The following is a 19,822-nucleotide window of genomic DNA, read 5'->3' on the forward strand; positions in this document are numbered from 1 at the left end:
AATAAATAAATCCCCTAGTGAGCCACTAGGCAGCCCCTTCTTTAGCGCCTTCTTCAGCCCAGGGCGTGATCTTGGAGACCCAGGATCGAGTCCCACATCAGGCTCCCTACATGGAGCCTCCTTCTCCCTCTGCCTGTGTCTCTGCTTCTCTCTCTCTCTCTCTCTCTCTCTCTCTCTCTCTCTCATTTTCCTCTCTGTGTATTATCATAAATAAATAAATATTATCTTTAAAAAAATAAATCTTAAAAAAAATAGTTGGGCAAGTCGGTTTTTCTCTTCAAACTTACTATTTGTAAAACAGGAGTAATCACGCATGGTTTACAGAGTTGCTGCGAGGATATATGTGATTCATATATAGTGGGGTACTCGATAAATGGTAATAATTGTCTCTTACCTTTTATAGGCCCTTCAAAACTTAGTTCATAGTTCAAGAAAAAGCCCTTGATAAAGGCTAACTTGATTCTTCCTATTCTCATTGCCCTCAGTTTCCCCATTTGAACAATGTTATTTTAGGTTAGCATTAAATTGGCACTCCACTGGCCAAAGCTGGCCTGAAGATATGTTTTGTTTGGCTCACATAGGATTTAAAGAAGAAAACTGAGTCATCATTTGAAAATTGAGATGTTCTACATAGAAATTCAGTTTTCCAGCTTCTCTTGGAAGAATCAGAAGTTGTGACAATAACGGCAATAATCTACTAGGCCCAAAAGAGGCTGCTCCCTTAGGTAGGGCATGCATTCTCAGTTTTCTAGGGCCCATCCAGCCTTCTTTACTCATTTATAGGATGTGCTTGGCCCTGTTCACATTTCAATTTGTAGTCCTCTATACAGTTGGAAATGGTCTATGCCTGGCACAGAGTGGAGGTTTCATTATCAAATTAGTGAATCTCCCACTATCCTCCTCTACCAATCTTTCTTATCTGGCTATAAGAAATCTGTGTTTGTATTTACTTGTGGTACAGAAAAATAAATTGAACAAGTCCTTTGTGTCAGTCAGGATAGGCTAGATTAGGCTATGGCAACAAATAACCCCCAAATCTCAGTGGCTTACAACAACAAAGGTTTATTTCTTGGTTACTCACCCAAATGTAGACACAAAATGAAAATACTCTCCTGTTTTTACATGCATGGAGACAGACATGAGTGCACAGGCTTATACAGAATCACATGTCAAATAAATATTCTGGAACATGAACTCATGCAAAAAATTATTTAGACACTGGTTAGCTTAAACTGCACAACTCTCATTTTGTTGGGGATTTAAAAATGTCCCAGGACCCAAGTGAATAAGAGAATCAACTTTCAGTCTAGGAAATGCCCACACTACAAAAGGAACCAAAAGCTACTGAGGCACCTAAAAGGTTAAAAAAAAAAAAAAAAAAAGCCAGAAGCTTGTACTAAATTAAATTCCATGCATAAATCCAGAAGTTAAATACCAAATATGCAGTACCCAAAGGCTGTTACCTCTTGCCCCAGTGAGGCCTCCATCTCTGAGCTTCTAGCTTAGGAGGGAGATAGAGCCCAGATGCCCAATATGCAAAGCCACCGAGGGGGCTGGGCTGGGTCGGAGAGAAGGGCTAACTGGCTGGAATCCTCTTCCTCCAGCAGGAGCTATAGGTAGGAAGGAAGGGGGTAGGACAAGTCACATTCATATCCTCTCCCAGAAATCGCTTTTTATCCCATCCAATCCAGGCCTCATCCTTGTTCACCTGGGTTAAAGCAAACACTTATCCGTCACTGATTTTCCCACCTCCAGTCTTATCTCTTTCAGTCCTTCCATAACAGCCACCATTCTTGGCTATCTAAAGCTCTGGGTCTCTGGATATGTTCCTGCTTAGCTCAAAAACATCCCCTGGCTCCCTTTTATGTGCAGTTGCTGGTCTAGACTCCTAAGCCTGGAATGCCAGACCTCTAAGATCAGAAGTCCCTCCAGTCTCATGTCCTTCTGTTCCAGCAGTTCTTCCAAGTAGGTTTCCTCACCCACACACCATGTCCAATCCACCATTTTGGACAGAAGAATCCTTGGCCTTCCCTCTCTGCCCCCTCAAAATTCCTCTACTTCTTTCCAGGTTTGTCACTGAGCTTTGTGAAGGCATCTCGTTTTCCCAAGTAGAATAGAAGCTCCTGGAAGGCAATTATCAGATGTCCTTCCAGGCCAGACCCTTGTTCCTTCTTCAGCCCCTCTCCAGACCTTAGGTAGCCTTGGGCTAGGGTCAGAGGAGATCAGGCTTTGCCACTGTGTTGCCATATGCCCTTGGGCAAGTTCCTGCCTCTCTCAGGGCCTCCTTTTCCTTGACATCAGGGCACCAGGTATTTACTTTTGTGCACAAAATTACTAATACTAATTTATCAAACAACTCTCAACTGCAATTCCAGGAGACAGATTGAGAAGCTTGGAACAGTAGGTTCTTGGCATAGCAAGCGGCACACCACTGAAGATGCTCAACCATCTGATCCCGATCTCCTTGGTTAGTCCCTACTTACTCTGGTACCTCCATTCCCAACTATCCTTATCCCATGTTGTCCCTTTCAGGGAACGGGTTACCTGGTGGGCCACAGGGGTGGAGCAGGGAGATCCACGCAGGATTGGGGGGAACAGAAGAGGTCAGGCGGGGAGCCTGGGAAGAGTCTTTCAGACCCACAAGAGCCTCAGCTGCCTCCCGCTGCAGCTGCCGTTCTGAGGGGGCAGAGGACCAGGCCAGACGAGAGGCTCCAGGGGCCTGCAAAAGGAAAGAAATAGACTGGGCATCCCCACTTCTGCCCACCTTCCAAGTATTCTCTCAGCCCCTGGTACTTTACTATCCCCTATTTTCTCTTCCCCATGGTCAACTTCCTCCCAGGGTCCTGGATCCCACTTTTTTCCCAGGACCTGTGGCTGCAGCAGAAGAGGATCTGGAGTGCTACAGGGCTGGAGTATCAGAGTCGAACATCTAGAAGCAAGGAGAGAAGATGCCAGTGGGACGAAACACATGGACAGACATGTACACATGGGAATCTCAGGGCCTGCTGGGCCATTAGGCTTCGTGGAATGGGGCAAGTCCCTCCCTCTGTCTTGGGTGGCATTGTTTACTATAAAGTGAAAATCCTGCCAGCTTATTTCCTCCAGAACTACTGTGAAGTCACTGGTGTCAGTTTTTTAAAAACCTATCAAACAGTGAAAGGGGCTGGGATGGCTATTCCTGCCCTATTATAGTCTAGTTTCTCTCCCCTAGGTCCCCAATCCTCATGGAACTTGAGGAGCAGTTTGGCATTTTTTTTTTAAGATTTTATTTATTTATTCATGAGCGACACACACACACACACACACAGAGGCAGAGACACAGGCAGAGAGAGAAGCAGGCTCCATGCAAGGAGCCTGATGTGGAACTCCATCCCGGGTCTCCAGGATCACACCATGGGCTGAAGGCGGGCGCTAAACTGCTGAGCCACCCGGGCTGCCCGTGGCCTACCTTTAAGAAGCTTTCTCTAATGGCCTCTACAATAGGCCTGAGTCTTTCAACATCACACCCTACCCCACCCTTTCAGCAGGCAATCTGATTCCATCTTATCTGTTTAAGAGGATTTAATAGCCACTATTTGTCCAAGACCAGGGCCTCTGCTAGGTGTATTCCATATATTATCACTAATTCTCAAGACAAAGCAAAAAAAGGTAATTGTGTCTCCAAATGACTGATAGAAAACCAGGTTCAAAGAAGTAAAGACACTTGTACAAAGGTTCCCAGTTGTGCTCGCTTCAGCAGCACATATACTAAAAAAGTTCCCAGTCAGGCAATGGCAGAGCTAGGAGAGTTCCTCCTCACCCGTTCACCTGGGACCTGGTGTTCTGTATCATCCACTGTGATGTCCAGGACAGGATTAGGCACATTATAGACATATATTCTTCCCTCCCTACTCACGTGCGGGGCAGGGCAGAGGGCCCTTGGGATTCTCCAGAAATAGGAGCCGTCAGTATTGGGTGAGATCCTGGGCAGGTTGGGAGGGGCCCATGAGTGGGCAGCAGGAGGGAAGTGCCAGGGTCAAAGCCTAATGAGGGTAAGAGAATGCAGAAGTGTACGGGTGTTAAAAGGTCATGGCTTCCATCTTCCTTCCTATCCTGTATCCTCTTCTTTTTCTGATACAGTGGTACAATGGCATTCAAATAATCAGTTGAACAAATGTTGAATTCATCTCACCAGGAAAGGGATGCAGAGGGATAGCAGGTTCTTGGCACAGCAAGCGGCACACCACTGGAGGTGGCATGGGAAGGCCTGGAGGCAGCCAGTGTCCAGGAGCCCAAGAGCCCGGAGGCGCTGGAGTCCAAGACAAAGGCAAGGCTTCTGGGGGACCGCTGAGTAGCAGAGGCCCCCGGGAGTTATCCTGCAAGGGCAGAGAGCACAAGTCAGAGTCAGGTACAAGGCTGGGGAAAGAATGAATATGTTCTAGGGTGGGGGCAGGACCTCAAAACTTTAGCCTTGGGAGGGCTATAAAATCCCACCCTCTTGGTTTTTGCTCATAGAAGAGAAGTGATTTGCCCAGGATGATACTGCAAGTCAGGGCTAGACCCAGAACACACGTGTTGAAGGCACAGAGAGGAAGGGATCTGGGCAGATGCTACACAGGAGTCACTTCCCCAGGACTGAGGTTCTCCTTACCTTCCCAGGGGGTGTCAGTGCCAGGGGGGCTGTCCCATGGAGTGTTTGAGGCTGGGGTGCTATGTTCTCCTTTCCAGCTGTGAGGGAACAGGGAGAGCTTCAATGAACCCTTTCTCCTGACCACTCTCCCACTCCAACTGCAAACTGAGTTCTTATCTCCCTGTGGCCCTTTGCTACCCATGGATCTCACTACATCTTCCCAACACCTGATTGCATTTTAAAGTTGGAGAGACAGAGACCCAGAGAGTAGAAATGCTTTGCCCGAGGTCACACACCAATTCCAATGGCAGGTCTGAGGCTCTTTTTCCTACTATGCTTTCTCCACCCCAGACCCTGCCACATCCCTGGCCACTCACAGGGGACCCCTGGTCGAATGGCTCCCTTCTTAACATGGCTAGGAGCTTTGGGAGGAGCTGTCCTTCTCCTTATCAGGCCCTGAGCCAGATGTCTCTTGAGCTGTGCCTCCTGTTGCCGACGCAAGGCCACCTGGGCAGCCATGACCCTTCGGCGCTCCCTAAAATGGGGGTTGCAGGTCAAAAGTCAGCCACGGTGCAGATGAGGCCCATCCTCCTCTCTTTCCTGGATCATACTCACAAGATGAGGACACATTTGTGACACTCGCAAGCCTGAAAGAGGCACAGGCGCTTGTGGCCCTTGAGGTGGGCAGTGACTCCGTGGTTTCGGCAGCGGGCACAGGTTGGAGAGCGGCTGACAGCTCTCTTGGGGATAAGCTCCATGCCCGGGGGGGCTCTGGTCTCACCCCCTGTGGTAGAGTCAGAGGCACAGTGCTGGGCAGTGGGCATTTCGTTGGCATCCATGGATCTAGAGGCAGGGGTGGAAGGTCAGGGTGGCCACCTGGGCATTCTCCTGACCAGCCCTCCTGCCCTTAGGAGGCCACACCTGAAGGGGTTTCCACGGCACCCATCTGTGGACTCAGCTTTCACCCTGCTACCTACCGCACGGCTCTCTCTCTCCTTCACCCACTGCCTCCCTTTGGGAGCCTCCTTCCTAGAAGGCTCGCCTTCTTCCCACCACCTGCCTCCTCCTTCCCTTCTTATGTATTCTTTCAACCAAACACTGTTCTCTGTTCCTGGCCTGTGCTTTCCCGGGCACATGAGTGGGCAGGAACAGAGCAAGTCCCATGCTCCTAGCCGTGCACTCATGCCCCCCCTCCCCAGGGACTCTACACTCCCTTTCCCCCAATGTCCCTGTTCCAATGGTTTGTTTCTTCCTGCCACCGTCTTCGGCAACCACCATCCTTCCCTCCTGCATTTATCCAATTCCTACAACTACGTGTTTGCTCCCCGGTCAATTTTTAGCGTCAGGTACCTCCCGCACACCAACATCCCCCTTGCCCCCCTTTTAAACCAGAACACTCTCTTGCCTCCCCCCCACCCCCGCCCCGCGATTACTTTATTCTCACGGATTGCTTGCCCCACTCAAGAATTATTTTCATTCACTCAACAAACGTTTACTGAGCCCCTTCCAGGTGCCAGGCCCCGACCACGGCCGCAGGCCCCCTCATGGCACGGATTCCCCTCTTGCACCCACATGCCCTCCAAACCCCGAGGCAAACCCCGCCCGCGGTGGCCGCCGCGCCCTGCGCTTCGGCGAGGGGGGAGCGGCCTTTGCCCATTCCCAGCAACGAATCATGCATCGCCCAGCCCACCTCCCCACGGCGCACCGCCGCCTCGCGCGGCTGTTACTCGCGTGCACCCCCTTTCAGCAGCTGGGCCTGCGGCCTCGCCTCGCCTCGCTCCAGGGTCCCACGGCGGGGGCGGGGCACGGGGAGGGCGCCCAGGGGCCCGCGGCCTGGGGGAGGGGAGGAGAGGGGCGCGAGGAGCGCGAGGGGGGGGCGGGGGAGGGGGTCCACGCCACTGAGAGCGGGAGAAGGGACAGGGAGGGGCGGGGTCGTGTTCGCGTCCCCGGCCCGCGGTTACCACAGCCTTGAGCGAGCAAAGCCAGACTCAGTCAAGAGGACGCGAAAGGACGCCGTGAGGAAGTGGCGTGAGGAACGGCTGCGCTCGCGCCAGTTTTCCCGCCCCTTCTCACACGGACCAATGAGCTTCGAGCGTCGCCTCACGCCGCAGAGGCAAGCGACCAATGCGCTTCAAGATCCTACACTGACGGCCCTCCCCTTACCCCCAGCCCGCCTCTCCTCGCGCCTGACTGTCCGGCCAGCCAATAGCGCGTCGAGTTGAGTCTCGTCCCCCCCCCCTTACCCCTCCCCCTGTGGCTTGACTTCCTAGATTGTTGTTGCCCTCTTGGGAGATGTGGCCAATGGGGCGTCGAGTACTGCTCCCAGGATAAGACTGGCCCTGCCCCCTAGAAACGGCTGCCGCGTCCCGCCCCAGTCGTTGACCTGGCCCGGTGTGCGCACGCGCAGTCTCGCCCTCTAGCTAGCCTGCACAGCCAGGTCTTGCCGCTCGGTCCCTGGCGGCGACTTCGCTCTGGCGGTTCCTCTTGCCTGCGTGGACGCTCGTGTTTCTCTTCCTTGTGCCCCATCTCCCGATCTACCCTTCTCCTTTTACCCTTTCCCCCTCCTGTGATTTTCCCCGTTTCCTTCGCTTACCCCACCTCAGGGTGCGCGCCTCCTTTTCCGTCTCTCTTCGTGTCCGTTTAGGTGCTGATTTTCCTAACTTTGGTTTTCCCGTTCTCTCGGAGTTGCTGTCCGCCTGTACATCCTGCTGATTTCCGGACCCCTTCCTTTACGTTCAGGATTCCCTAATTTCCGAATAGCCTGGCCCTGTCCCCCCGCCCCACCCCACCCCCCTTTTCTTTGCTTCCTTTCCGAGAAGCCGCTGTAATATTTCTGTCCCTTCGGCCCAAACCGCTGCGCCACTCCCTGTGTGCATCTCCTTCCCTCCCATCTGGGCTCCACTCTGTAATTGTCACCTGTCTTCTCCAGTCTCACGGTGCCTCTCCCTCCCACCCTCTCTGTGTTGTCCTCTTTTTCTCTGTGCCTCCTGCCCCGTCTCCTCCCCCACACCCCTCTCCAGCTGCGTTTTTGTGCCCTAGGCCTCATTTTCCTGCCCTTCCTTTTGGACTCTTGCTGCCGGACCTCTGACTCCTGGCAAGGTTCCAGTCCATCCGTTTGCTCCTCCTCCTCTGCATGGTTTCTCTTTTGCAGGGGTAGCATCCCCTCTGACCACTTCCTCATCCTTCTCCCCTGAGAATTTCATCCCACTCTTTTCTGGTTGTACCTCCTCTCGTGCTCAGACTTTGAGGTCCTATCGTTTTGCATTCCAGGCTGGTGCACGCCATCTTCTCTGATTGGCCCAATCCCTTTGTGTGATCCCTTGTCAGCCTGTCCTGTCCCTGTCCTGTGTCCCATCTTTTCTGCGACTCTCAGCCCTTTTGTTTGCCACGGGCTTCTGTGTTACGGAGCCTGTGTGCCAGGTGTTCCGAACAGTAAAGGGTGGCAGAAGTGACCTCTAGCTGGACTGCTGTGCAGGGGAGCAGTGCTAGACAAAATTGGACAGGTTGTTTGGGGCCAATCTAGCCATGGGGGATGTGGGGTGCCGGAGTCTTGACTGCCTACTAAAGAGGTTGACCTTGATCCTTTAGATAGTGGAGAGACAGAGACTGGGGAGCCAACATTTATGGAGAGCTTAGCACTTGCCTGGCACTTTATATTAATGGCCTTACTAATTTTCAACAATGACTTTATGAGATGTATTATTAATCCATTTTATGAATGAGTTCAACAACTCACACAAGATTGCACAGCTGGTAAATGGAGGGGTAAAGATTCTAACCTTGCTCAACCTTTCAGCCTTTGAACTTGGCTGAATTTAAAACCTATGAATTTTTGTACCACCTACACCGTTTTATTATTTCCAGTAATACTCATTTCCCACTTTCATTCCCTAACTCTCCTGTAGACCCTCACTTCAGGTGGCTAATGCCTATCTTTTGGTTCATGTGTGTTCTTGCAAGATGTGTAGTGTCTTATGTCTGTGTGGTTTTTAAAAAAATGTTTATTCATTTATTTAAATAGTCTCTACACTCAGCGTGGGGCTTTAATTCATGACCTCAAAATCAAGAGTTGTACACTGTTCCTACTGAGCCAGCTCGGCCCCCCTGTGTATGTGGTTTTATTATTATTATATTTAAAGATTTTATTATTTTTATTTTTTAAGATTTTATTTATTTATTCATGAGAGACAGAGAGAGAGAGAGGCAGAGACACAGGCCAAGGGAGAAGCAGGCTCCATGCAGGGAGCCCGACATGGGACTCCCAGGGCCGCAGGCGGCGCTTAACCGCTGCGCCACCAGAGCTGCCCCCTTATTTTTTTATTTTAGAGAGCGGGCAGGAGGGTAGGGCTAAGGGAGAGGGAGAGAGTCTTAACCAGACTCCATACCCTAAAGGCAGAGCTCAAGGCAGGGACCTGAGATCAGTAGTGAGTCGAAATCAAGAGCTGGACGCTCAGACGACTGAGCCACCAATGCGGCCCTGTGCATGTGGTTTTAACTTTTGCAAGTGATATTTACTATTAAGATAATCAGCACTATGCTTTTTTGATCCATCCATATACATGTTATGTGTACATCTAATCAGTTTCTCTTAATTACTGAACAGTATTCTGTGGTGTGCATCCTCTGCACGTTGTGTGTCCACTAAGTCTCAGGAAATTATGCCTTCGACTCACCTTCTCCATAGTAATGCTGCATCCTGGTCTATGTTCTTTTGTAGAAGAGGGTGGAAATCTCTATTATGTGCACCTACAATATACTAGAAATGGGTATTTGTAAACCTAATTTGACTTAGTATTGCTAGACTCCTCCCCGCAATGCTGCTTTGGGCCTTTGGGCCTTTCAGAACTCACAACTGTTCCTCAGAGTCCAGAAGGGGATCCTTTCTCCCACCTCTCAGCAACCTCATGAGCAGCAGTATACAAGGGTCCCTGTATCTGTATCACCACATTGGTGCCAACGCTTACCTTTTTCCAGCTTTCTAATCCTTTGCTAGTCTGATATATGGGCAGTTTGATAGGCTGCATTTCTGATTATCCTTATGCTTGAGTGTCTCTTTGCATGTTTCTTAGTCTTTCTGGTTTGTTCTTCTGAGAATTGCTTGTTCATATGCTTGGCCCATTGTCCTACTGGAATTACCCTTCTTGTCAGTTTGCCAGAGATCCTTGGCCATTTTCATTGCTTTAAGGCATTGTGTATACTCTTCTTTTTTGTTTTTCAGGATTTTATTTATTCATGAAACACACACAGAGAGAGGCAGAGACATAGGCAGAGGGAGAAGCAGGCTCCATGCAGGGAGCCCGGTGTGGGACTCCATCCGGGAACTCCAGGATCACGCCCTGAGGCAAAGGCAGATGCTCAACCACTGAGCCACCCAGGCGTCGGGATACTTTTTTTTTTTTTTTTTAACTGCTATTGTCTGTTACTTCCTATTTTAATTTGGTATTTTATTTGCATGTTTGTCTCTTGATTGGATTTGCTGGAGAATTATCTCATTGATTTTGTCAAAGAATGTTAAGTTTTCTGTAATTTTGTTATTTTAATTCCCTGATTTCTGAAATTATGTTGATTTCTATCCTTTATTGAGGGGGTAGGGAATGCTTTGTTGTGCCTTGTACAACTTCTGAAGTTAATTCATGACCATTTTTTTTAATGTTCCCATTTCCTGACAAATGTATTGAAAGTATAAATTTACTTGTAACTGCTGCTTTAGTTGGGTCCCATATTTTGACGTGTAGTTTAAAAAAAACCTTGGTTTTGAAGTGGTTATTGACTCATAAGAAGTTGCAAAAGTTGTAAATCCATTAACACTTCTTCCCACTTCCCCACAGGGATCTCTTCTGTAACTGTAGTATACAAGCATGAACTTGACATTGGCACGATACTCCTAACTAGACTATAGACCTTAATTAGTTTTCACCAGATTGTACATGCACTTGTGTGGGTGTGTGTGAGAGAGGTGTACTATGTTCATTATTATTCACTTCTAAATACTTTTAAAGATCCTTTCTGAACCAAGAGTTATTTAGTAGTATTTCCGTTAACCTCCACACACATCTTTGTTGTTCTGATCTTACTGTCTCTGGCTGGAGCATAGCCTGTGTAACAGTGATTCTTTAATGACTAAGTCAGCTCTGCTCAGCACCATGTCCAATGGGAAAACCTAAGCAGGTTGAGAGTCAGGACTTGAGAAGCTAATGTGGTGGGTTTGGGGCAGGTTGGAGGGCAAACTATGGATATGGGAAGACCTGAGTCCCTGAAGGTCTCAGGGAGCCCATGTCACAAAAACTGACAATCAACTTTCTGCTCTAGAAACAGAGACCCAGAGGCAGGTGAACAGAAAATCCAGATACTGACAAGAACTGAGCTTGATACCTGGATTGAAATTGGTTCCAGATTCACCTCTAGCATTCAGGACCCAGACCCAGACCCAGGACCATGGGACCCCAGCACTTGAGCCCTGCGCAGCTGCTCTGCCTCCTAGGGGCCATCTCTACTCTTCCCCGTATGTCCTGCAGGACTGGATGCTTTGGGACCTCTAGAGGGTGGGGGGCTGGATTCACCTATCTGGGGGAAGGAGGGCTGGATATCTGGGTTCCTCAGGGGACAGGATCTGTGGAGGTTGAGTTCTTGACTAGCAATTTGGGGCACTTAGAAGGCGATGCGAGGGGCCCATGCCTGGAAGGGCACTCTCTCTTTAGGGGCTGCGGCTCTTTTATGCTATGAAGCAACGTCCTCACTCTTCAGAGCTGTTTCTCTCCATGACTGGAAATGGCTTCTGATGAGGAGCATGGTGTGTAAGCTGAGTGAGGGCTGTGAGGAGACGCTGGTGTTCATCGAGACAGGTGAAGGGAAGTGGCTTTGATACTTTTGGGGGGGATGGTTCTTCTGACCCCCAACTCCATTCCCAGTACCCAGGACTCTGGACTCGAGTTCCAAACATTTACTCCATTATATCTTTGGGAATAATGTCAAGACACTGGCAGGAGAGGGGCAGGACCTGGCTGGATGTGGTGTGGGCTGGATAGGAGGGCAGAAAGGAGGAGGGCAGGGCACCTGAGTGGCTCAGTCAGTTAAATATCTGCCTTTGGCTCAGGTCATGACCCCAGGGTCTTGGGATTGAGTCCTTCATTGGGCTCCCTGCTCAGGGGGAAGTCTGCTTCTCCCTCTGCCCCTCCCAAATGCTTACTTATGATGTCTCTCTCTCTCTCTCTCAAATAAAATCTTAAAAAAAAAAAAAAAAAGGAAGTAGGCAGATCACAGATGGATGGGCGACAATCTGGGAGAGAAGAAAAGAAAGGGACACAGAGGAGAGAGGAGCAAGGGGGAGACCCTGGGATCTGTGCAGCTGCAGCGAGTGGACCTCCTGGCACAGTTGGGGATGGGGCAGAGTGAGCTGGAAGAGCAGGGTGCAGGGAGGGAGGGTGGCCTTTGGGTGTGGCCAAGGGATCTGATCAGAGCTCTCTATCTGCTCTTCAGGGACCAGAAGGGGAGTTGTGGGTTTTAAGGGCTGCAGTCCAGCCTCATCTTACCCCCCGCAAGTCTCCTACCTTGTTTCGCCACCTGGATTGTCCATTGCCTCCTATAGCCGTGTCTGCCGCACATATCTCTGCAATAACCTCACCAACTTGGATCCATTTGTGAAACTCAAGGCCGGCACTCCTAAGTCGACAGCATTTTCTTCCCACAGTTGCCCCACCTGCGTGGGTGAACACTCTAAGTCTTGCCTCCCAAATTTTGTCACCACTGATTTTTGCCCCTACGACGCCTCTAAGTGTTACAGTTCCACCTTAAAATTCCAGGCAGGTGAGAGAAGAGAAGCTTGCTTTAGTGCCTTCCCAGGCTAGTGGAATCTGAGAGGGGACTGGCGCCAAAGCGGGTGGGGGGAGGGAGAGGGGAGGGGCAGGTGGGTGAATTCCAGGGAGGAAGGACTCAGGTGGCTGGAACCCAAATTTTTGGTGTGAGAGCTGATGTTCTGGTTTGTAAGGGGTGTCTGGAAGGAGGGGCAGTGTGCTTGCATCTGGAAAGTGTTCCTTTCTCCTCTTTGTCTGCTGTACTTACAGGGCTTCTCAATACCACCTTCCTCCTCTTGGGCTGTGCTCGTGGACATCACAAACTTTTATCAGATTTTCACCATATTGGAAACATCAGAGTAACTGAGGTCCTCAACATCTTAGAGAAGGCCCAGGTTGCTAGTGCAGAGCGCTCCAGCCATAGTCCTGCTTGGAGCATCCTCTCCAGTTTTCTGCTTGCCTTCAGGGACTAACCGTCTAGCCAGCCTGGACAAACCCTTTCCAGTAACCCAGTAAAGTCACAGAGTTGCCTTTTTGCTTTGTCCTGTGATCCATGAGGGTGGTGGAGGTGTGGAAGTTGGGAAGGGAGCCAATGTATCCAGAAAAGTGGAGGGGAGGGGCAGCAGCAGGCAAGGTGCATGGAGCAGTGAGGAGGAGGTGGGTGGGGACCAGGGTCACTGGCAAAGGGACAGTCATGCCCAGCAACCAGGAGGACCCCAAATATTCTTTGGAGTTTATTATTAGTATTATTTTTTAGTAACTTCTACACTTAATTTGGGACTCCCAACTCACGACCCTGAGATCAAGAGTTGGCATGCTCCTCCAGCTGAGCCAGCCAGACACCCCTCCCCCCACCAATATTTCTTTTCTCCTTTCCCTTCCTTTGGCGACCTGAGCTCTAGCCAGGTTCAGCCACCGACTCTAGAGATTCTGGCCAAATCTCTCCCCTTTTCTGGGCCTCAATTTCCTCCCCATTAAAATGAAAGACTTTATGCAGTAGAGCTACGTTTCATCAGGGTGGTTTTTATTTTTTAAAAAAATTTAAAGATTTTATTTATTTGAGAGACCACCAGAGGATTTATTAGAAAGAGCAAGTGCGTACACAAGCTGGGGGGAGGGGCAGAGGGAGAGAGACAGACTTCCTGCTGAGTGGGGATCCCAGCACGGGCTCCATCCCAGGATCCCAAGATCATGACCTGAGCTGAAGTCAGACGCTTAACTAAGCCACCTTTCAGGGTGGTTTTTAAATAGGATCACTTATTGAGAGTGTCAGATACTGTGCTGGTATTTGTGCTAGGGTTTTACATACAGGATCTCATTTGATCCCCAGAAAACCTCAGTAAGATAGGTATATTCCTATTTTGCAAAGAAGAAACTGACCCTAAGAGGTTAAATTACCTGCCCAGAGTAGATTCCCTCTTGCCTTCCCTGCAGATCTCCATCCCTGCAGAGGGAATTTTATTGAGAAATTTGGAGACCTGGGCTGCTCTCCTCTGCCCAATAGTTGTCTTTATGTGTAAGTTGGCAAATAAAAGGGAAAGAAGGAGTGCTGCTGGCGGTGGCTGGTTTTCACCCAGAGCTCAGGTTCCAAGTTCCTAGAAGGAGGGCAATGTAATTCCTCTATATGGCCATAGGGGGAAGCAGATAATCCCACTATGCATATGCAAGTCTACAAGTTAGGTGTGGTTTGAGTGGGGGTGGGGGTGGGGAATAGGGAAGAGAGTCCACCATTTCCATATGTGATCTCAGTTTAATTCTTCCCACTGAGAATTGGGGACTTGAGGAGATGGGAACTTAAGGTACTTTTATGGTAGATTAAGCATTTTCTGTGCATTCCCTTATCTATTCTTACTACAATTTTTTTTTTTTTTAAAGATTGTATTTATTTTTTCATGAGAGACACAGAGAGGCAGAGAGAGAAGCAGATTCCCCGCAGGGAGCCCAATATGGGACTCGATCCTAGGACTCTGGGATCACAACCTGAGCCAAAGGCAGACGCTCAAACACTGAGCCACCCAGGCGTCCTTATGGAGTACAATTTAATGAATACCACAAACATATCACTGAGTTAAGGACAAAGGGGCTAGGGGCTAGGCAGGGAAAGATAAGGGAAAGGCCCAGAGTCAGGCTCCCACAAATCTCTGGGCTCCCATAAAACCTAGGGCACCAAGAGGCCCCAAGGTCAGGCTCCCATAAATCCCAAGGACACTGAGATGCAACAAAAACAGAAGGAAGTAAATCTGGCCCCTTGACTCCAAAATGTTAGGGAGTATCTTCCTTTGTCAGCTATCAAGTAATCACTGAGATCCCAAACAGTCCTATGTCATTCACTCAAGATGGCACAAGAAATCTCAAGTCCACCAATTCCCTAGTCAGGTTTTCTATAAAAGCCCTCAGTGGGGGATCCCTGGGTGGTGCAGCGGTTTGGCGCCTGCCTTTGGCCCAGGGCGCGATCCTGGAGAATCCCATGTCGGGCTCCCAGTGCATGGAGCCTGCTTGTGTCTCTGCCTCTCTCTCTCTCTCTGTGTGACTATCATAAAAAAAACAAAACAAAACAAATTAAAAGCCCTCAGTGGCAACCTTGTCGGGACCCTTCTCATTTCTGAGAGCTTTCTCTGTATCTTTGCTTAATAAACTTCTGTTGCTTTACTCATTCTCCTTTGCCCGAGGAATTCATTCTTTGGCTGTGTGAGACAAGAACCAAGCTCTCCCACTTCAATTCTACCTAAGAAACAGGATAGGAAGAGTAACTTGTATCGTACCTATATATTTCTTCCCATCCCATCTCTTTGCCTCCTCCCATGATGTAACCACCCCTCTACATTTTACTTGCCTTGGATTTTTGTGTACTTTGATTGCATATGTATAATATATTTAAACAATACATGTTTAATGTGCTTCCTTTGATCTATGCAAAAATGGTATGTTTATACATTTCTGAAAGTTGCTCTTTAAAAACTCATCATCATATTTCTAATTTTTAAAAAAGATTTTATTTTTAAGTAATCGCTACACCCAATGTGAGGCTCAAACTTACAACCCTGAGATCAAGAGTTGCAAGCTCCATGGATTAAGCCAGCCAGATGCTCCTATATTTTTAATATTCATTCAAATTCCAGGATATACTTTTGTTCTTTTTTTTTTTTTTAAGATTCTATTCATTCATTTGAGAGAGTCAGTACACAAGCAGAAGGTAGGGGCAAAGGGAGAGGGAGAAGCAGACTCCTGGCTGAGCAGAGAGCCAGATGCAGGGCTCGATCCCAGGATCCCGGGATCATGACTGGAACTGAAAGCACACACTTAACCCACTGAGACACCTATGTGCCCCTGTTCCTCTGTTTTTACTATTGTATTACCTCCTCTTGAGTTATCATATCACAAGACAATTGTTGTCAATTATCCTTGGATTTCCTCTCTCCCTCCGCCTAGGTTTTTTTATTAAGGTTTTTTTTTTTTTTTTTTTTAATTCATGAGAGACACACAGAGAGAGGCAGAGACATAGGCAGAGGGAGAAGCAGGCTCCCTGCAGGGACCCCATGTGGGATTTGATCCAGGAACCCCAGGTTCATGTCCTGAGCTGAAGGCAGAGGCTTAACCAATGAGCCACCCAGGTGCCCCTCCACCCAGTTTTTTGATACGGCTGTTGCTGCTATGAATATTCTTTTACATGTCCCCTAGTGCTTATGTGTAAGAAGAGTTTTTCCTGGGCACACACCCAGGAGTGGTATTGCTAGGCTGTAAAGTTTGTTCAGCTTTGGAGAACGCCAAATTGTTTTCCAAAGAAGTTGTAGCAATTAAAAATTACTAGTGAGAGAGTAAAGAATTCTTGTCGATCCAGATCCCTCCAACTTTTCTGACTTTTTAATTTTTGCTAGTCTGGTGGGTGTAAAATGGCTTCTCATTGTGGTCTGAACTTTATCTCCCTGATTAGTAAATAGGCTGAGCTTCTTTCCATGTGCCTATTTATTGTGCTTCTATTGTAAAATGCCTATTTATGGGTTTCCTGGGTCTCTTTTCCTATCAGGTCATTTGTCTTCTTCTTATTGATATGTAGGAGTTCCTTATGTGTGCTTATGTATTAAATACGAACATTCTGTCACTTGGATGATTTGTTTTCATTTCTTATATCTTTTGAAGAACAAAATTTATTTTTTTAAAGATTTTATTTATTCATGAGAGACACAGAGAGAGTGGCAGAGACACAGGCAGAGGGAGTAGCAGGCTCCATGCAGGGACCCCAACGTGGGACTGGATCCCAGGACTCCAGGATCACGCCCTGGGCTGACGGCAGGCGCTAAACCGCTGAGCCACCCAAGGATCCCCAAGAACAGAATTTCAATGTTAAATTTCTCAATCTTCCAGTTTTATGGTTGATTTTTCTTGTGCCTTGCTTAAAGATGCTGTATTTTCTCCAAAAAGTTGTTTGCTTTTCACATTTAAATTCAATCATACCAAAAATAAATAAATAAATAAATAAATTCAATCATACCAAAAAATTTTTTAAAAATTCAATCATACCATGTATATTTTCCAACCACAATGGTACAAAATTATAAATCAACAGTAAAACAAAGCTGGAAAATCTACAATGGAATTATTAAATATTGAATATGTAAATATTAAACTACACATTGCTGTGCCAGCAATGGGCCAAATAAGAAATCAAACAGCAAATCAAAGTATGTCTTGGGACACCTGGCTCCATACATGGTGGAACGTGATTCTTGATCTCAGGATTGTAAGTTTGCATCCCATATTGGGTGTAGAGATTACTTTAAAAAATTAATTAAAAATCTTAAACAAACCCAAAGTACGTCTCACAACAAAAGAAAAAACACAATATTCCATTCACATTTAAATTCTTAATTCATTTTGAATTTACTTTTGTGCTTCTTTGAAGTAGGAATCTATTTTCATCTTTAAAATATGGATAGCTGGGATGCCTGGGTGGCTCAGCAGTTGGCTCAGGGTGTGAACCTAGAGTTTGGGGATTGAGTCCGGTGTTGGGCTCCCTGCATAGAGCCTGCTTCTCCCTCTGCCTGTGTCTCTGCCTTTCTCTGTGTCTCTCATGAATAAATAAATAAAATATTTAATAATAAAATAAAATATGGATAGCTAATTGCCCCATCTCCTTTATTATATAATTCCATCTTTCCCCATTTCTCTGCAATGGCATCTTGGTTGTATATCAAAGTTCCACACTTGCATGAGTCTGTTTCTGGGCTCCTTATTTTCTCTGTCAATCAATTTATCTACTCCTGTGCCAACATGACGTCGTCTTAACTTTTATAACTTTAATTTTTATTTATTTTTTAAAAAGATTTTATTTATTCATGAGAGGCAGAGACACAGGCAGAGGCAGAGGCAGAAGCAGGCTCCATGCAGGGAACCCGATGTGGGACTTGATCCCAGGACTTTAGGATCACGCCCCAGGCCAAAGGCAGGTGTTAAACCACTGAGCCACCCAAGGACCCCCTAATTTTTATTTTTTATATATTTTTTATTTTTATTTATTTATTTTTTTAATTTTCTTTTTTTCTTTTTATTTATTTATGATAGTCACACAGAGAGAGAGAGGCAGAGACATAGGCAGAGGGAGAAGCAGGCTCCATGCCCTGGGAGCCCCACGTGGGATTCGATCCCGGGTCTCCAGGATCGCGCCCTGGGCCAAAGGCAGGCGCTAAACCGCTGCGCCACCCAGGGATCCCTAATTCTTATTTTTTAAAAAGATTTTATTTATTTATTTATTTATTTATTTATTTATTTATTTATTTGAAAGAGAAAACACAAGCAGGGGGAGGGGCAGAGGGAGAAGGAGAAGCAGACTCCCTGCTGAACAAGGAACCCGGTATGGGGCTCAATCCCAGGCCCCTAGGATCATGATCTGAGCTGAATGCAGATTCTTAACCTACTGAGTCACCCGGGCACCCCAATTTTTATAGCGTTATACTAAATCTTTATACCTGAGAAGGCAAGTCGTTCCTTTCCCCCCTTGCTCATCTTCAGGAGAATCTTGGCTGTTCTTGAGCTTTTGCACTTCCATGTAAGTTTAGTTAGGTTCAGCTGTAGGTTCCATAAAAACCCTGTTGGGGGCAGCCCCGGTGGCGCAGCGGTTTGGCGCCGCCTGCAGCCCGGGGTGTGACCCTGGAGACCCTGGAGACCTAGGATCAAGTCCCACATCCGGCTCTCCGCATGGAGCCTGCTTCTCCCTCTGCCTGTGTCTGCCTCTGTGTGTGTGTGTGTGTGTGTGTGTGTGTGTGTGTGTGTGTGTCTATGAATAAATAAATAAAACCTTTAAAAAAAAAACCCTGTTGGGATTTTCATTTGAATTTCATTGAACAATAGCTGATTTAGGAGAGAGTTTAATGTATTGATGAAGTTGAGCCTTTCTATCCATGAACATGTGATGCCTCTCTGTTAAGTCTTCTCTAATATTTTTCAGTAAAGTTTTTTAGTTTTTGCATTGGGGTCTTGCACATCTTTTATTAATTTATTCCAAAATAATCTATAGTGTTTATTATAAATGATGTCTTTAATTTTTTTTTAATTTTTATTTATTTATGATAGTCACAGAGAGAGAGAGAGAGGCAGAGACATAGGCAGAGGGAGAAGCAGGCTCCATGCACCGGGAGCCTGATGTGGGATTCGATCCTGGGTCTCCAGGATCGCGCCCTGGGCCAAAGGCAGGCGCCAAACCGCTGCGCCACCCAGGGATCCCGATGATGTCTTTTTAAAAGTACATTTTCTATTTGTTTCTAATTTATAGAAATGTAATAAATTTTTAAAAGTATGTTGATTGCTGAGCCACCCAGACATCCCCAATGTGATGATTTGATACACATATGTATTGTAAAATGACTATTACCACAGCATTAGCTAACACCTCCATTGTATCATAGAATTGTCATTTTTTTTAAAGATTTTATTTATTTATTCATGAGAGACACAGAGAGAGGGGCAGAGAGACAGGCAGAGGGAGAAGCAGGCTCCCTGCAGGGACCCCGACGTGGGACTCGTTCCCAGGTCTCCAGGATCAGGCCCTGGGCTCAAGGCGGTGCTAAACTGCTGAGCCACCCAGGATGCCCAGAATTGTCATTTCTTGTTTGTGGTGTGATCATTTAAGATATACTCTCTTAGCACTTTCAAATATACAATACAGTATTATTGGCTAAAGTCACTGTGCTGTACATAATATTCTCAGAAATTATTCATCTTCTACAGTAGTCCCCTCTCATCCATGGAGGATATGTTCCAAGACCCCTCAATGGATGCCTGAAACCACAATAGTATTGAGCTCTATATATATATTATGTTTTTTCTTAAGCATACACACCTAAAACAAAATTTATAAATTAGGCACCGTAAAAGATTAACAATAACTAACAATAAAATAGAACAATTATAACAACATACTATAATAAAA

General features: G+C 47.2%; 2 protein-coding genes across 15 annotated transcripts; one reads left to right on the forward strand and one right to left on the reverse strand.

Annotated features, from left to right (window-relative positions):
• Window positions 1–1,042: 1,042 nt before the first annotated feature.
• DMRTC2 (DMRT like family C2) lies at window positions 1,043–6,718 on the reverse strand. Of its 6 annotated transcripts, none has more exons than XM_072776596.1 (9): window positions 6,571–6,718; window positions 5,225–5,452; window positions 4,987–5,144; window positions 4,631–4,707; window positions 4,172–4,355; window positions 3,896–4,022; window positions 2,869–2,929; window positions 2,545–2,719; window positions 1,043–1,610 (listed from the first exon to the last, which is right to left on the reverse strand). In XM_072776596.1, the coding sequence occupies exons 2-9, from the start codon at window positions 5,446–5,448 to the stop codon at window positions 1,498–1,500; spliced, it is 1,119 nt and encodes a 372-aa protein (XP_072632697.1). In that variant the 5' UTR covers window positions 5,449–5,452; window positions 6,571–6,718; the 3' UTR covers window positions 1,043–1,497. The 6 variants fall into 6 exon arrangements, with proteins under 6 accessions (XP_072632697.1, XP_072632689.1, XP_072632684.1 ...); XM_072776588.1 differs by lacking the exon at window positions 6,571–6,718 and adding an exon at window positions 6,300–6,451; XM_072776583.1 differs by lacking the exon at window positions 6,571–6,718 and adding an exon at window positions 6,207–6,298.
• Window positions 6,719–6,894: 176 nt separating this feature from the next.
• On the forward strand, window positions 6,895–12,934 carry LYPD4 (LY6/PLAUR domain containing 4). Of its 9 annotated transcripts, XM_072776633.1 has the most exons (7): window positions 7,007–8,112; window positions 8,631–8,717; window positions 9,828–9,950; window positions 10,919–11,111; window positions 11,308–11,451; window positions 12,086–12,412; window positions 12,670–12,934. In XM_072776633.1, the coding sequence occupies exons 4-7, from the start codon at window positions 11,045–11,047 to the stop codon at window positions 12,870–12,872; spliced, it is 741 nt and encodes a 246-aa protein (XP_072632734.1). In that variant the 5' UTR covers window positions 7,007–8,112; window positions 8,631–8,717; window positions 9,828–9,950; window positions 10,919–11,044; the 3' UTR covers window positions 12,873–12,934. The 9 variants fall into 9 exon arrangements, with proteins under 9 accessions (XP_072632794.1, XP_072632785.1, XP_072632749.1 ...); XM_072776648.1 differs by lacking the exon at window positions 9,828–9,950 and having other exon boundaries at window positions 6,930–7,046; XM_072776655.1 differs by lacking the exons at window positions 7,007–8,112; window positions 9,828–9,950 and adding an exon at window positions 6,981–7,000.
• The last annotated feature ends 6,888 nt before the right edge of the window (window positions 12,935–19,822 follow it).

This window comes from Canis lupus, chromosome 1, assembly GCF_048164855.1.
Source record: "Canis lupus baileyi chromosome 1, mCanLup2.hap1, whole genome shotgun sequence".
NCBI lineage: Eukaryota > Metazoa > Chordata > Mammalia > Carnivora > Canidae > Canis > Canis lupus.

Coding starts and splice junctions, on each gene's coding strand:
- DMRTC2 (XM_072776583.1), bottom strand. CDS start 6,283: ATGATTCGTTGCTGGGAATGGGCAAAGGCCGCTCCCCCCTCGCCGAAG. Junction 5,145..5,224: donor CACAAATGTGTCCTCATCTT/GTGAGTATGATC, acceptor CCCCCATTTTAG/GGAGCGCCGAAGGGTCATGG. Junction 4,708..4,986: donor CATTCGACCAGGGGTCCCCT/GTGAGTGGCCAG, acceptor GTTCCCTCACAG/CTGGAAAGGAGAACATAGCA.
- LYPD4 (XM_072776693.1), top strand. CDS start 11,045: ATGGGACCCCAGCACTTGAGCCCTGCGCAGCTGCTCTGCCTCCTAGGG. Junction 11,452..12,085: donor GCTGGTGTTCATCGAGACAG/GTGAAGGGAAGT, acceptor TCTGCTCTTCAG/GGACCAGAAGGGGAGTTGTG. Junction 12,413..12,669: donor CACCTTAAAATTCCAGGCAG/GTGAGAGAAGAG, acceptor CTGTACTTACAG/GGCTTCTCAATACCACCTTC.